The sequence below is a fragment of the Microcaecilia unicolor genome, chromosome 11, assembly GCF_901765095.1.
Source record: "Microcaecilia unicolor chromosome 11, aMicUni1.1, whole genome shotgun sequence".
NCBI classification, from domain to species: Eukaryota; Metazoa; Chordata; class Amphibia; order Gymnophiona; family Siphonopidae; genus Microcaecilia; species Microcaecilia unicolor.
In genome coordinates this window covers 128,294,376-128,309,595 of record NC_044041.1, presented here as the reverse complement: position 1 = coordinate 128,309,595, position 15,220 = coordinate 128,294,376, and the positions used below count along the sequence as shown (strand labels likewise).

General features: G+C 50.2%; 1 protein-coding gene across 2 annotated transcripts in view; it reads left to right on the top strand.

Moving 5' to 3' along the window:
- The window catches only part of RIN1 (Ras and Rab interactor 1), a 66,197-nt gene that overhangs the window by 32,521 nt on the left and 18,456 nt on the right, over window positions 1-15,220 (top strand). For both annotated transcript variants that reach the window (XM_030219192.1, XM_030219191.1), the window contains exons 5-6: window positions 4,140-4,212; window positions 4,312-4,403. In XM_030219192.1, the coding sequence (XP_030075052.1) occupies window positions 4,140-4,212; window positions 4,312-4,403 (165 nt within the window). The remainder of the gene's footprint in view (window positions 1-4,139; window positions 4,213-4,311; window positions 4,404-15,220) is intronic.

Sequence of the window (15,220 nt, the reverse complement as noted above, 5' to 3'; positions counted from 1 at the left end):
GAAGAACAAAAAAGCAATTTAAAAACAGGAAAAGAAGAAAAACTGCAGCTCATGCAAGTGTCACTGCACCACTACGCCTGGGAAGGTTTTGGTGAAGAGATAGGACTTCAAGGCAGGGGCGTATCTGCGTGGGGCCTCAGGGGCCTGGGCCCCCGCAGATTTTGCCCTGGACCCCCCTACCGCCATCAACCCTCCCCCGCTGCCGTTCTTACTTTTGCTGGCGGGGGACCCCAACCCCCGCCAGCCGAGGTCTGCTTCCACCTGCCGCTGCCTTCAAAACTTCTTCTTCAGCCGGCGGGGGACCCCAAACCCCCGCCAGCCGCCCCGCGCTGTTTAAAATTCATCTTCGGCCTCCGTGGCCGTGCTGCTAGGATAGGCGGCGCTGTTGAAATCCACTTCGGAGTCTGACGTCGTTGTACGTTGTACGTGCTGCGACGTCAGACTCCGAAGTGGATTTCAACAGCGCCGCCTATCCCAGCAGCACGGCCACGGAGGCCGAAGATGAATTTTAAACAGCGCGGGGCGGCTGGCGGGGGTTTGGGGTCCCCCGCCGGCTGAAGAAGAAGTTTTGAAGGCAGCGGCAGGTGGAAGCAGACCTCGGCTGGCGGGGGTTGGGGTCCCCCGCCAGCAAAAGTAAGAACGGCAGCGGGGGAGGGTTGGCGGCGGGAGGGGGGTGGAGAGACTAAGTCATTGGTGGCGGTGGGGGCTCGGCGGCGGGGGGGGGGGGGGGGGGGGGGGGGGGGGCGCTAAAATGTGCCCCCTCTCTCTGGCTCTGGCCCCCCCTACCGCCGGAGTCCAGATACGCCCCTGCTTCAAGGTAGTTCTGAATTTAAGTTCTGCTCAAATGGGGACAGGGAGGGAGTTCCAAAGTGAAGGGACAGTACAGAAAGAAGTGCTGTGTTGTGTGGAATCCAATTTAGCCCTAAATACTGATGGGAGGGATAGCGGTGTTCATAGACAGAACAAAGTATTCAGGAGGGATGGTATGGGGTCACCTGAGAATGTAAACAGGGAGGTAAACCAGAGTGAGGGACCTTATGTGTTAAGGTCAAAATCATATGTTGGATGTGAAATGTGATTGGAAGCTAGTGGTATTTGTGCAAAAGAGGGGTTTGTGAGGGAGTGACTGACATAGGGGCAGGAAACACTCCCTCACTAGTGCAGTTCAGCCTCCTTTCGCAGATGGCGCCTAGGCTGAGCCTGAGTCAGAGGGGTGGGACTTAGGCCAGGAGGAAGCTAAAGACCCTGAGGCTTCACAGTTTAGAGAGGCCTCGATTCAGAGGTTTCTACCAGGGAGGAGAGATGCTGGAGTGAGGGACTCCAAAGCTTGTGTGTAGTAGCTACCCGACCCAATACAAGGTGGGCTAAACTGTTAAGCTATATAAGGACACTGGTGGGAGGCAGACCCGTGTAGCAAAACATGGGTCAAGAACAAGGTCCAGGAACCCTGAACTAAGAAGGGACAGTGTGTATATTGAAGTGTGGAACCTGTCAGCGACAGAGTTCACGGCTTATGTGTAAGAGACTTGACAAAGAGTGACAAGACTGTGAGGGAACAGGCGTATTTATGCTCTTTTTTTTGGTATAAAATAAAGCTTTCCTTTTGACCTTTGTACTGCCTCCATATGTTTTATAAGGACTTCATGCTCTGCTGGGGCACACATTTTCACAGGTGACTCAGTTAAATTGGGTAGCATGGAAAAGCATCCTGATCACTGTGTTCTGTACCGACTGAAGGCGCTTCAAAAGGGAAGGCCTGCATAGGCTACGTTGCAATAACCAAGTCGCGATGCATAAAGCAGAATCACACAGGATGAATTGTCAAAGTAGGCACATACCAAATGAATGTAGGAGGAGGGCAGGAAAATTTGATTTAATAACTGAGGCTATCTGGCTTTTACATGTAAGTTGTGTGTAAAGGAGAACTCCTAAGTACCTAAAAGAGTTCACCAAAATCAGAGGAGCATTGTGGAAGAGAGAAGAGAGAGTCGGGTTAAGCAGACATCCAGTAAGCAAGGCTGCGGCCATCTTTGAAGAGTAGAGGATTAAATGGTGAGAAGATAGGCAGTCACTTACTGAGTCTAGACAGGCCTGGAGAGTGGAAAGATCAGGTGAGGGAGGATCATTGTAAGAGATAAGAAGGATATTGTCTACATAGAAATAAGCTGAGATGGAAAACTCTTGGATAAGATATTAAAAAGAAGAGGAGCCAACACTGATCCCTGGGGAACGCCGCAAGAGAGAGAAGAGGTGTTCTTTTCCGTAGTTCTATTTAATTTGCATTTTGGAAACCACCTTGACTTGCTTGTCAGATGGGTGGTATATCATGTTCTTATAATAAACATAAATATAAGGAAACATAATGAAATGAGTAGCTAAGAAAGAATATAACCATTGTAGTACGGTTCCCCTAAAGCCACATTCCTGCATGTATCGCTAGTAGGGTATAATCCACTAAATCAAAGGCTGCTTTGAGGTCAAGGGAGACTACTAGGCAGTCTTGCCCCTGTCTAAAATTCCATGGATCCCACTGTCTGCATGTGGCTCTGATGCAGATCTGCTCTTTATCTGTCTGTGCTGTATTCATGTATCAGTGTGACACTTGCAGGGGGTTCTGATAAATATCTGCCTTTCGGGAATTCTTGCAGTGTTCCGGCTTTACATGTATCAGTGTGATGCATGTATCAGCTGTCTGTGCTGTGTTCCTGATTTAAATATTTGAAAGGTATTAATCCGCAAACGAACCTTTTCCGGAGATGGGAAGGCGGTAGAACTAGAGGACATGAAATAAGATTGAAGGGGGGCAGACTCAAGAAAAATGTCAGGAAGTATTTTTTCACGGAGAGAGTGGTGGATGCTTGGAATGCCCTCCCGCGGGAGGTGATGGAGATGAAAACGGTAACGGAATTCAAACATGCCTGGGATAAACATAAAGGAATCCTGTTCGGAAGGAAGGGATCCTCAGGAGCTTAGCGGAGATTGGATGGCAGAGGCGGGGCTGGTGGTTGGGAGGCGGGGTTAATGCAGGGCAGAATTATACGGTCTGTGCCCTGAAAAAGACAGATACAAATCAAGGTAAGGTATACAGAAAAAGTCTTGTTGGGCAGACTGGATGGACCATGCAGGTCTTTTTCTGCCGTCATCTACTATGTTACTATGTTACATCTTATGTACCAGTGGCAGGAGTTTGAAGGTGAATCTATAAGAGACAGGTATCCAGTGTTTTGTGCACAGAAGAGGGGTGACATGGTCATATTTTTTTGAGCCAGTAATTAATATAGCAGCCAAATTTTGTACGAGCTGGAGACAACGAATATCTTGTACTCAAGAACCTTGTAACAGAGAATTACAGTAAGCAAGTCTTGTCATGTCTAAGTAATGAAGGAGAATTCATAGAGCTGATGTATCAAAGAGATGACGTACATAGTAAATCTGTGTGACACCTGCATGGGGTTCTGATAAAGATCTGCCTTTCAGCTGTCCATGGTGTATTCCTGCTTTACATATATTAGTGAAGTTACTGTTTCTCTAAAGACGGAGTTGGAGTTGGTAATTTATCCTTGGTTTCTATCTCTCTGTTTCATCTAGCAGTGCCCATATGTTTTCCTTTTATTTCATTTATTTATTTATTATATTTTTCCTAGGTATTACCTGTAAGATCTGTGATTCTGATACATGTATTTGCTTGTTTAAGTTCTGCTATTACAACTTTGTTTGCTTATTTAAATCGTTATAGCAAAGGAATCCTGTGCAGTAGGAATGGATCCTCAGAAGCTTAGCCGAAATTGGGTGACGGAGCAGGTGGGGGAAGAGAGGTTGGTGGTTGGGAGGCGAGGATAGTGGAGGGCAGACTTATATGGTCTGTGCCAGAGCCGGTGATGGGAGGTGGGACTGGTGGTTGGGAGGCGGGAAATACTGCTGGGCAGACTTGTACGGTCTGTGCCCTGAAAAAGGCAGGTACAAATCAAGGTAAAGTATACACATATGAGTTTATCTTGTTGGGCAGACTGGATGGACCATGCAGGTCTTTTTCTGCCATCATCTACTATGTTACTATGTTAGGTGAATTTCTTTCAGAAGGTGAGTGATAAATCTTAGTAAATGACTAAATAGCTTTTCTGCTGGTCTTCACTTCTCAGGAATCTCACTGGAAGGATCCAATGTCACCTTTCCGGACCTTTTTCGTCTCATTGCGTCCTACTGTGTGACCAGGTGAGAGAAGTGGCGGCCCTCCAAGTTCAGGCACTGTGAGATGCTACCTTATTTCACATTTAATTGTTAAGTTCCCTGGTTTCTTTTTCTCTTCTGCAGGGAGGTCCTTCCATCCATCCTGAGGCTGCCTGAGGCTATTGTGAAGGCCACCTCACACAAACAACTGGAAGCCATCTCTCACCTTGGGGTTGGTGAGTGCCTGTTTTCCCTCATTCTTGCCTCCACCTAGCCCACTTCTTATTTATTTATTTAAAAAAAGAAATTTTTCTGCACAGTCTTAGGGCCCCTTTTACTAAGCAGCAGTAAGCCCAAACTTGGGCTTACCGCTCGCTAAACAAGAAGTACTGCCGGGCTACCGCAGCAGTACAGTGGTACTTCCCACCCCAGCGTGCCATGTACCACTGCCCGGTTACCACTGGTTTAGTGCGGGAGCCCTTACCACCATCTCAATGGGTGGCAATAAGGGCTTCCCCCCAAAATGGCCACACGGCCATTTCCTGCAGCAAAGAGAGACTTCCCTTTTACCCGCTGCAGTAAAAAGGGGCCTCGGTGTGTGTGAAAAGCATGCGCCAACACCAGCACAGGCCCCCTTTTGCCACAGCTTGGTAAAAGGGGCCCTTAAATTCTTGTCAATTACAAATATCATAAAATAATGTGGAAACAAAATATACAGTCACTTAAATTCAATTAATAACACACTAAGGGACACTTTTACTAAAGCTTAGCGCACTAAGGGCCCTGTTTACAAGGCGCACTAGCGTTTTTAGTACACGCTAACCATGTAGATGCCCATAGGAATATTATGGGCATCTGTATGGTTAGCACGTGTTAAAAATGCTAGCACGCTTTTGTAAACAGAACCCTAAGGGGTAAATTCTATAATGGTGTCTAAAAAATCAGCTCTGAAAAAAACCCTGCTTAAGCAGTATTCTATAAGACGCGCCTAAAGTTTGGCCTGGTGTATAGAATACATGCTTAAGCAGAAAGTCACTTGTAAATTTAGGTACGGCCATTTGTACTAACAAAAATGTGGTGTAGATGCCCGCGCTGACATTTAAGTGCATAGAACCATTATTCTGTAATTACGCATGTAACTCAAAACCACACCCTCGTTCCACCCTGAAATGCCCATTACCATCCCATTTCCATGCCCCCTTTTTTGGAATTCGCGTAAATTTTAGGTGTGGAAATTGCACTTAATTTTACATGCATTGGTCCAAATTAAATCTAATTATTGCCAATAATTGCTTGTTAAAAAGACAATTATTGGCACTGAGTGGCTTGTTATTCAGTTAAATCGTGCATGCAAATTGGGAACACGCCTAAATTTTTGTGCGCAAATTTTGGCGACCTTTACAGAATCAGGGGGTAAATGCTGCATGTCCTACCTTATATCTGTGGGCCACATGGCACTTAGCACACACTAATTTCTGATAGCATGTGCTAAGCTTTAGTAAAAGGGCCCCTAAAAATATATTGGATGAGAGCTGTGGAGCGGCATAATTGAACGGGGATGACCATCTCTAAGGACGCCCATCTCTGAGGACGTCCCCGCAAATGGGCGGAGCATCCCGTATTATCGAAACAAGATGGGCGTCCATCTTTTGTTTCGATAATACGGTCGGGGACGCCCAAATCTCAACATTTAGGTCAACCTTAGAGATGGTCGTCCCCGGTTTTCAGCGATAATGGAAACTGAGGACGCCCATCTCAAAAACGACCAAATCCAAGGTATTTGGTCATGGGAGGAGACAGCATTCGTAGTGCACTGGTCCCCCTCACATGCCAGGACACCAACCGGGCACCCTAGGGGGCACTGCAGTGGGCTTCAGAAATTGCTCCTAGGTGCATAGCTCCCTTACCTTTGGTGCTGAGCCCCCCAACCCCCCCAAACCCCACTCCCCACAACTGTACACCACTACCATAGCCCTTAGGGATGAAGGGGGGCACCTACATATGGGTACAGTGGGTTTCAGGTGGGTTTTGGAGGGCTCACATTTACCACCACAAGTGTAACAGGTTGGGGGGGGATGCAGTGGAGTTCCGGGGGGGGCGGTGGGTGCGGTCCGCCCCTGATGCACGCTGCTGGGGGGGGGGGGTGCTGCGCGCGCCTGTCCATCGTTCGTTCCATGCTCCCTCTGCCCTGGAAGTTTGTTCCGGGGCAGAGGGAGCATGGAACGAACAACGGACAGGCGCGCGCGGCACACCCCCAGCGGCGTGCACCCGGGGGGGTGTCCCTTCGCCGGGGAGGGGGTCACGCTGCATCCAGGGGGGGCGCTGCACCCGGGGGGTGGGGCGCATCGGCGATCCGCCCCGGGTGTCAGCCCACCTAGGAACGCCACTGGGGGGATGGGCCGGGTCTGCCTGCCTGAAGTGCACTGCACCCACTAAAAACTGCTCCAGGGACCTGCATACTGCTGTGATGGACCTGGGTATGACATTTGAGGCTGGCAAAAAATATTTAAAACATTTTTTTTTAGGGTGGGAGGGGGTTGGTGACCACTGGGGGAGTAAGGGGAGGTCATCCCCAATTCCCTCCGGTGGTCATCTGGTCAGTTCGGGCACCTTTTTGAGGCTTGGTCGTGAAAAAAAGGGGACCAAGTAAGGTCGGCCAAATGCTCATCTTTTTTCCATTATCAGCCGAGGCCGCCCCCGTCAGGAATTCGCTATGCTGCCGACACGCCCCCGTGAACTTTGGTCGTCCCCGCGACGGAAAGCAGTTGAGGATACCCAAAATCGGCTTTCGATTAGGCCGATTTGGGCAACCCTGAGAGACGGACGCCCATCTCCTGATTTGTGTCAAAAGATGGGTGCCCTTCTTTTTCGATTATGCCCCTCATAATAATTCAAATAATATCCTAAATGATATAAATTCAAGACACACAAAAAAGCATGAAGCCAACCTTATGAAAAAGACTTTTTAAACAAGTAGGGGGTCGATATTCAAAGCAATTTAAATGGCCCGAAATGGCTCCGTGCTGTTTAAATTGCTCATCTAGGGCTAATCGAGCAGATTCAGTGGAACTTAACCGGTCAGTAGCGCTGAAAATATCCAGTTAGTGCCCAAACTGAAACTGGCTATTTTGTGGGTGTTCTGGGGACAGAGTCAGCACTTAGGGGTCCTTTTGCTAAGCTGCGGTAAAGGAGGCCTGCGCTAGTGTCAGTGTGTGTTTTTGACGCACGCTGAGGCCCTCTTTTACCACACCTACTGCGCGGCCACCATTGAGGTGGCAGTAAGGGCTTCCATGCTAACCAGGCGGTAACTGGGCAGCTCACAGCACTGCCGGTTAAGTTCCAGGACTAGGGGTAGTTCTGGATTGGCACGCGGTAACTGCCACTTAGTAAAAGGGCCCTTAACCGGCTAGGATAACTGCATAAATAGGATTGCATAAGACACAGTCCTCTTTACTTGGCTCTTCTTAGCCAGTTCGTAATGATCACCAAACAACTCCACCTGCTCTTGATTTCCTTCATGTAGTCCCACCACATGAACCTTTTCCTACCACAACTTAACCTTGTAACTGTAATTGTTTACTCCGGAGTCAACCAACACCTCTCCGGCACCATGTAAGCCACATTGAGCCTGCAAATAGGTGGGAAAATGTGGGGTACAAATGTAACAAATAAATAAATAAATATCGCAGTTAACTGGCTAAATTTTTTTTTTTTTTTAATTTTTAGAAGTCTTTATTGAACATTATTAATTCTGAACATAGCGTAACTAACACATTCGCAATACAAGTTTGCACATAGCAATGTGCCAGATACATAACAAAGAATACACAGTTAAGTTTGCCGTGCATAATCAAATACAGAATATACTTCAACTTTTTAATTATGTTTTATAAGTGACCTCCCATTTCCTACCTATCGACTTCCCTCTCTTCCCCCCTCCAATTCCACCCCCCCTAAACCCTCCCCCCTCCCCCTTCCCCCAGTGCTGTCTCTGGTCCTTCACACTCATAAACTACATTCTATCTTTTTTTTTTTTTTCTAATTAACTGCATTTACAAAGAACTGCCATGTTGAGTGCCAATAACTGGCTAAATTTTAGCAGGCTGCGTATGCCCGGATATTGAGTGCCAGGGCTCGCACATGGCCTGGCATTGAATATCTAGGCATAAAGCCGTCGGTGGCCAGCAAAGCACTAGGTTTTCAACTGTTTCTGAAATGTAGTCCTAAAGGCACAGCTTTCTATAACTGAGGTCCTGCGCCTTGAAAGGTGGAGGAATGAAGATCCTTTAAACTGACTGCACAAAAAGATGGTACCTCCAGTACATTTTTATCTGTTGATCGTAGTGCTCATGCAGGATGGTAGAGTTTTAGGGCTGTTTTACCAAGCCGCCATTGAGGTGGCGGTAAGGGCTCCCATGCTAACCTGATGGTAACCAGACAGAACACGGCACTGATCGATTTCCGCCTGGTAACGCCTGCACTAGAAAATCAGACCTGATTTTCTGTAGTGCCAGAAATGGCACACACTGTGCCCATGTTAAGCCTGCGGTAGTTCCAGTTTGGCACACGGCAAGCCTGTTGCTGCACGCCAACCCTTTAGTAAAAGGACCCCTTAGAGTCATAGTTCTGGAAGAAGGGCCTTCATTTTTGTGGCCTTATAAATCAATAATAAATTTTTTTCTCCGAGGACAAGCAGGCTGCTTGTTCTCACTGATGGGTGACGTCCACGGCACCCCCTCCAATCGGAATCTTCACTAGCAAAGACATTTGCTAGCCCTCGCACGCCCATGCACACCGCACATGCGCGACTGTCTTCCCGCCCGAAGTGGCTCGTGTTCGTCAGTCTTCTTTTGTCCACGCTCGGGACGGTCGTGTTTTGCCGCTGTTTCGTGCCCCTCAGAAGACCTCGCGCGTCTTTCGCGTTTTCTACTTTTTTCTGTGTTTGTTTTAAAAAAAAAAAAAAAGAGGAAGGTTCCCCTTTTTTCCCGTATTTCTAGTTTTTTCCCAGCGTAAGTGTCCTTTCGCTTTCGGGTTTTTCTCCCTTTTTTTCGGTGCCTATTGTCATCATCATGAATTTTGATTTCACCGGCGCAATTTTTCCGCCCATGTCATCGAAGCCTTCCAGCGGCTTCAAGAAGTGCACCCAGTGCGCCCGGATAATCTCGCTCACTGATAGGCACGCTTCATGTCTTCAGTGTCTGGGGGCTGGGCACCACCCGCAGGCCTGTAGTCTTTGTGCTCTTTTGCAGAAGAGGACTCGGGTAGCGAGATTAGCCCAGTGGAACGTTCTGTTCTCCGGCACTTCGACGGCAACAGCATCTCGGGATTAGTCGAGTGCATCGGCGTCGGCAGCACCAAAGTCTTTGGGGAGTGCATCGGCGTCGACGGCATCGAGGCGTATTCCTCCTGCATCAACGGTACCGAGACCGGAAGAGTGCGTCGGCGTCGGTGGTACCGGGACCCCCGCTGGTGCTGATGTCGTCGGACGGTGGTGCTTCATCTGGAGTGCAGGTGAGGGCTGTCCATTCCCCTGCTGGTGGCAGTGAGCCTTCAGGTGGGTCTCCTCCTGCCCTGAGGGCTCCTGCGGTACAGCCCCCCCCCAGGATCGACCATCTTCGGACCTGGCCCTGAGGAAGCGACGTCTGGATTCAACGTCCTCCTCATCGGTACCGGGGAGCTCCGGTGATATGCTTCGCTCGAAGAAGTCGAAGAAGCATCGTCACCGGTCACCTTCCCGACTTGGTACCGGGAGCTCTGGGTCGCTGAGGGAGTCGGCACCCAGCAGGCATCGGCACCGGGAGGACCGCTCACCCTCCATCCAGGAGGTGTCGGTGCGCTCTACCCCGGACAGCCCGGTACTGCCTCCGCGCCCGGAACAGATTCTGACCTCGACGCCTGCACCGGCTTCTCAGTCTTTCTCAACAGCCGCTCTGCACGAGAGTCTCCGGGCCGTTCTTCCAGGCATCCTGGAAGAGCTGTTACGTCCTTCTCCTCCGGTACCGGGGGTGCCTGCGCCACCGGTGCCGTCGAGTGAGGCAACGGCTGGCCCTGGCTTCGGCTACCTCCCAGGTGGACTCCCCGACGACGTCGGGGGAGGGAGCTTCGCCGCTGCCTGCCAGGGAGTCCACCTCTCGCTCCCACCGTGGCCGTGTTTCCACGGAGTCGGAACGGGCGCGGCTTCAGACACAGGTTCGTGAACTTGTGTCTGATACCGATGGTGAGGCCTCGTGGGACGCGGAGGAGGACATCAGATATTTCTCTGACGAGGAGTCTGATGGCCTTCCTTCTGATCCCACTCCCTCCCCTGAAAGACAGCTTTCTCCTCCCGAGAGTCTGTCTTTCTCGGCCTTTGTCCGGGAGATGTCTACGGCCATCCCCTTCCCGGTGGTCGCGGAGGATGAGCCAAGGGCTGAGATGTTTGAGCTCTTGGACTATCCTTCTCCACCTAAGGAAGCGTCCACAGTACTCATGCATCATGTCCTAAAAAAGACATTGCTGGCGAACTGGACCAAACTGGACTAACTAATCCCCACATTCCCAAGAAGATTGAATCCCAGTATCGGATCCATGGGGACCCAGAGCTGATGCGCACTCAGTTGCCTCACGACTCTGAAGAAGTCTAAGAGTTCTAGGGAGCATGCTTCGGCGCCCCCGGGCAAAGACCCCAGAACCTTAGACTCCTTTGGGAGGAAGGCCTATCATTCTTCCATGCTCGTGGCCAAGATTCAATCATACCAGCTCTACACGAGCATCCATATGCGGAACAATGTGCGGCAGCTGGCAGACTTGGTGGACAAGCTCCCTTCTGAGCAAGCCAAGCCGTTTCAGGAGGTGGTCAGGCAGCTGAAGGCATGTAGGAAATTCCTGGCCAGAGGGGTATATGATACCTTCGATGTTGCGTCCAGGGCCGCTGCTCAAGGTGTGGTGATGCGCAGACTCTCATGGCTGCATGCCTCCGACCTGGAGAATAGGATCCAGCAGCGGATTGCGGACTCCCCTTACCGAGCGGATAACATTTTTGGGGAAAAGGTCGAACAGGTGGTAGAACAGCTCCACCAGCGGGATAACGCTTTCGACAAATTCTCCCGCCAGCAGCCTTCAGCATCTACCTCATCAGGTAGACGTTTTTATGGGGGAAGGAGGGCTGTTCCCTATTCTTCTGGTAAGCGTAGGTACAATCCTCCCTCTCGACAGCCTGCGGCCCAGGCTAAGCCCCAGCGCGCTCGCTCTCGTCAGCAGCGTGCGCCTCAGCAAGGCCCCACAGCTCCCCAGCAAAAGCAGGGGGCAAGCTTTTGACTGGCTCCAGCAGAGCATAGCCGATATCAAAGTGTCCATGCCGGACGACCTGCCGGTCGGGGGGAGGTTGAAAGTTTTTCACCAAAGGTGGCCTCTTATAACCTCCGACCGTTGGGTTCTTCAAATAGTCCAGCAAGGATATGCCCTCAATTTGGCCTCCATGCCTTCAAATTGCCCACCGGGAGCTCAGTCTTTCAGCTTCCAGCACAAGCAGGTACTTGCAGAGGAACTCTCCGCCCTTCTCAGCGCCAATGCAGTCGAGCCCGTGCCACCGGGGCAAGAGGGGCTGAGATTATATTCCAGGTACTTCCTTGTGGAAAAGAAAACAGGGGGGATGCGTCCCATCCTAGACCTAAGGGCCCTGAACAAATATCTGGTCAAGGAAAAGTTCAGGATGCTTTCCCTGGGCACCCTTCTTCCCATGATTCAGGAAAAAGATTGGCTATGCTCTCTGGACTTAAAGGATGCTTACACGCATATTCCGATACTGCCAGCTCACAGACAGTATCTCCGATTCCGTCTGGGAACACGTCACTTCCAGTACTGCGTGCTACCCTTTGGGCTCGCCTCCGCGCCCAGGGTGTTCACGAAGTGCCTGGCTGTGGTAGCAGCAGCGCTCCGCAGGCTTGGAGTGCACGTGTTTCCTTATCTCGACGATTGGTTGGTGAAGAACACATCCAAGACAGGAGCTCTACAGTCCATGCAGATGACTATTCGACTCCTGGAGCTACTGGGGTTTGTGATAAATTATCCAAAGTCCCATCTTCTCCCAGTACAGAGACTCGAATTCATAGGAGCTCTGCTGGATTCTCAGATGGCTCGTGCCTATCTTCCGGAGACAAGGGCCAGCTCGGCAGATGTTGAGATTGCTTGGCCACATGGCCTCCACAGTTCATGTGACTCCCATGGCTCATCTTCGCATGCGATCTGCTGAATGGACCCTAGCTTCCCAGTGATTTCAGGCTGCTGGGGATCTAGAGGACGTGATCCACCTGTCCACGAGTTTTCTCGAATCCCTGCATTGGTGGACGATTTGGTCCAATCTGACTCTGGGACGTCCCTTCCAAATTCCTCAGCCACAAAAAGTGCTGACCACGGATGCGTCTCTCCTGGGGTGGGGAGCTCATGTCGATGGGCTTCACACCCAGGGAAGCTGGTCCCTCCAGGAAAAAGGTCTACAGATCAATCTCCTGGAGTTACGAGCGGTCTGGAACGCTCTGAAGGCTTTCAGAGATCGGCTGTCCCACCAAATTATCCAAATTCAGACAGACAACCAGGTTGCCATGTATTACATCAACAAGCAGGGGGGCACCGGATCTCGCCCCCTGTGTCAGGAAGCCGTCAGCATGTGGCTGTGGGCTCGCCATTACGGCATGTTTCTCCAAGCCACATATCTGGCAGGCGTAAACAACAGTCTGGCTGACAGGTTGAGCAGGATTATGCAACCTCACGAGTGGTCGCTCAACTCCAGAGTAGTGCGCCGGATCTTCCAAGTGTGGGGCACCCCCTTGGTAGATCTCTTCGCATCTCGAGCCAACCACAAGGTCCCTCAGTTCTGTTCCAGACTTCCGGCCCACGGCCGACTGGCATCGGATGCCTTCCTCCTGAATTGGGGGGAAGGCCTGCTGTATGCTTATCCTCCCATACCTCTGGTGGGGAAGACTTTGTTGAAACTCAAGCAAGACCGAGGCACCATGATTCTGATTGCTCCTTTTTGGCTGCGTCAGATCTGGTTCCCTCTTCTTCTGGAGTTGTCCTCCGAAGAACCGTGGAGATTGGAGTGTTTTCCGACCCTCATCACCCAGAACGAAGGGGCGCTTCTGCATCCCAACCTCCAGTCTCTGGCTCTCACGGCCTGGATGTTGAGAGCGTAGACTTTGCCTCTTTGGGTCTGTCGGAGGGTGTCTCCCATGTCTTGCTTGCTTCCAGGAAAGATTCCACTAAGAGGAGTTACTTCTTTTTATGGAGGAGGTTGCCGTCTGGTGTGACAGCAAGGCCTTAGATCCTCGCTCTTGTCCTACACAGACCCTGCTTGACTACCTTCTGCACTTGTCTGTCTGGTCTCAAGACCAACTCTGTAAGGGTTCACCTTAGCGCAATCAGTGCATACCATTACCGTGTAGAAGGTAAGCCGATCTCGGGACAGCCTTTAGTTGTTCGCTTTATGAGAGGTGTCATGGGATCTCAATGTCGTTCTCACCCAGCTGATGAAACCTCCTTTTGAGCCACTGTACTCCTGCCATCTGAAGTACTTGACCTGGAAGGTCATTTTCTTGGTGGCAGTAACTTCAGCTCGTAGAGTCAGTGAGCTTCAGGCCCTGGTAGCCCATGCTCCTTACACCAAATTTCATCATAATAGAGTAGTCCTCCGCACTCACCCTAAGTTCTTGCCGAAGGTGGTGTCGGAGTTCCAACTGAACCAGTCGATTGTCTTGCCAACATTCTTTCCCCGTCCGCATTCCTGCCCTGCTGAACGTCAGCTGCACACATTGGACTGCAAAAGAGCATTGGCCTTCTATCTGGAGTGGACACAGCCCAACAGACAGTCCGCCCAAATGTTTGTTTCTTTTGATCCCAACAGGAGGGGAGTGGCTGTGGGGAAACGCACCTTATCAAATTGGCTAGCAGACTGCATTTCCTTCACTTACGCCCAGGCTGGGCTGGCTCTTGAGGGTCATGTCACGGCTCACAATGTTAGAGCCATGGCAGTGTCAGTGGCCCACTTGAAGTCAGCCACTATTGAAGAGATCTGCAAGGCTGCGACGTGGTCATCTGTCCACACATTCACATCTCATTACTGCCTGCAGCAGGATACCCGACGCGACAGTCGGTTCGGGCAGTTGGTGCTTCAGAATCTGTTTGGGGTTTAGAATCCAACTCCACCCCCCTAGGCCTATTTTTTATTCTGTTCCAGGCTACACTCTCAGTTAGTTGGATAAGTTGTTAGGTCAATCTCAATTATGTCCTCGCCGTTGCGAGGCCCAATTGACCATGTTTGTTGTTTTGAGTGAGCCTGGGGGCTAGGGATACCCCATCAATGAGAACAAGCAGCCTGCTTGTCCTCGGAGAAAGCGAATGATACATACCTGTAGAAGGTATTCTCCGAGGACAGCAGGCTGATTGTTCTCACAAACCCGCCCGCCTCCCCTTTGGAGTTGTGTCTTCCCTTGTCTTTGTCTTGCTACATACGGGACTGACGAACACGAGCCGGTTCGGGTGGGAAGACGGTGCACATGGGCGCGCGAGGGCTAGCAAACGTCTTTGCTAGTGAAGATTCCGATTGGAGGGGGTGCCGTGGACGTCACCCATCAGTGAGAACAATCAGCCTGCTGTCCTCGGAGAATACATTCTACAGGTATGTAGCATTCGCTTAACTGGATTTGCCAAAGCACAGGAAACCAGAGTAAAGAAGACAAAAAGTTAGATATTAATCTAACAGCCATGTTCTACGCCAGTTGTAAAGCATGGAAGACGTAAGCTGGAAGCCCTAAATATAAGGCATTACAAGAGTCAACATGAGGCAATATTGTGCTTTATAAGACTGTCTGAAAATTGTCTAAGGTTAGAAAATCTCATAATCAATTTACCAACCACAGTTTCTGTTGCAAAGGGATTACAATATAAATCAATTTTTCTTCAAGTTTTTATCGAGCTCCATTTATTTGGAACTCTCTTCCTACACAAATTAGAGTTATACTTCTTTAGGAAATATTTTACTTTGTAATTATTTAAAAAGTATTTGTATATTTTAAGTGAA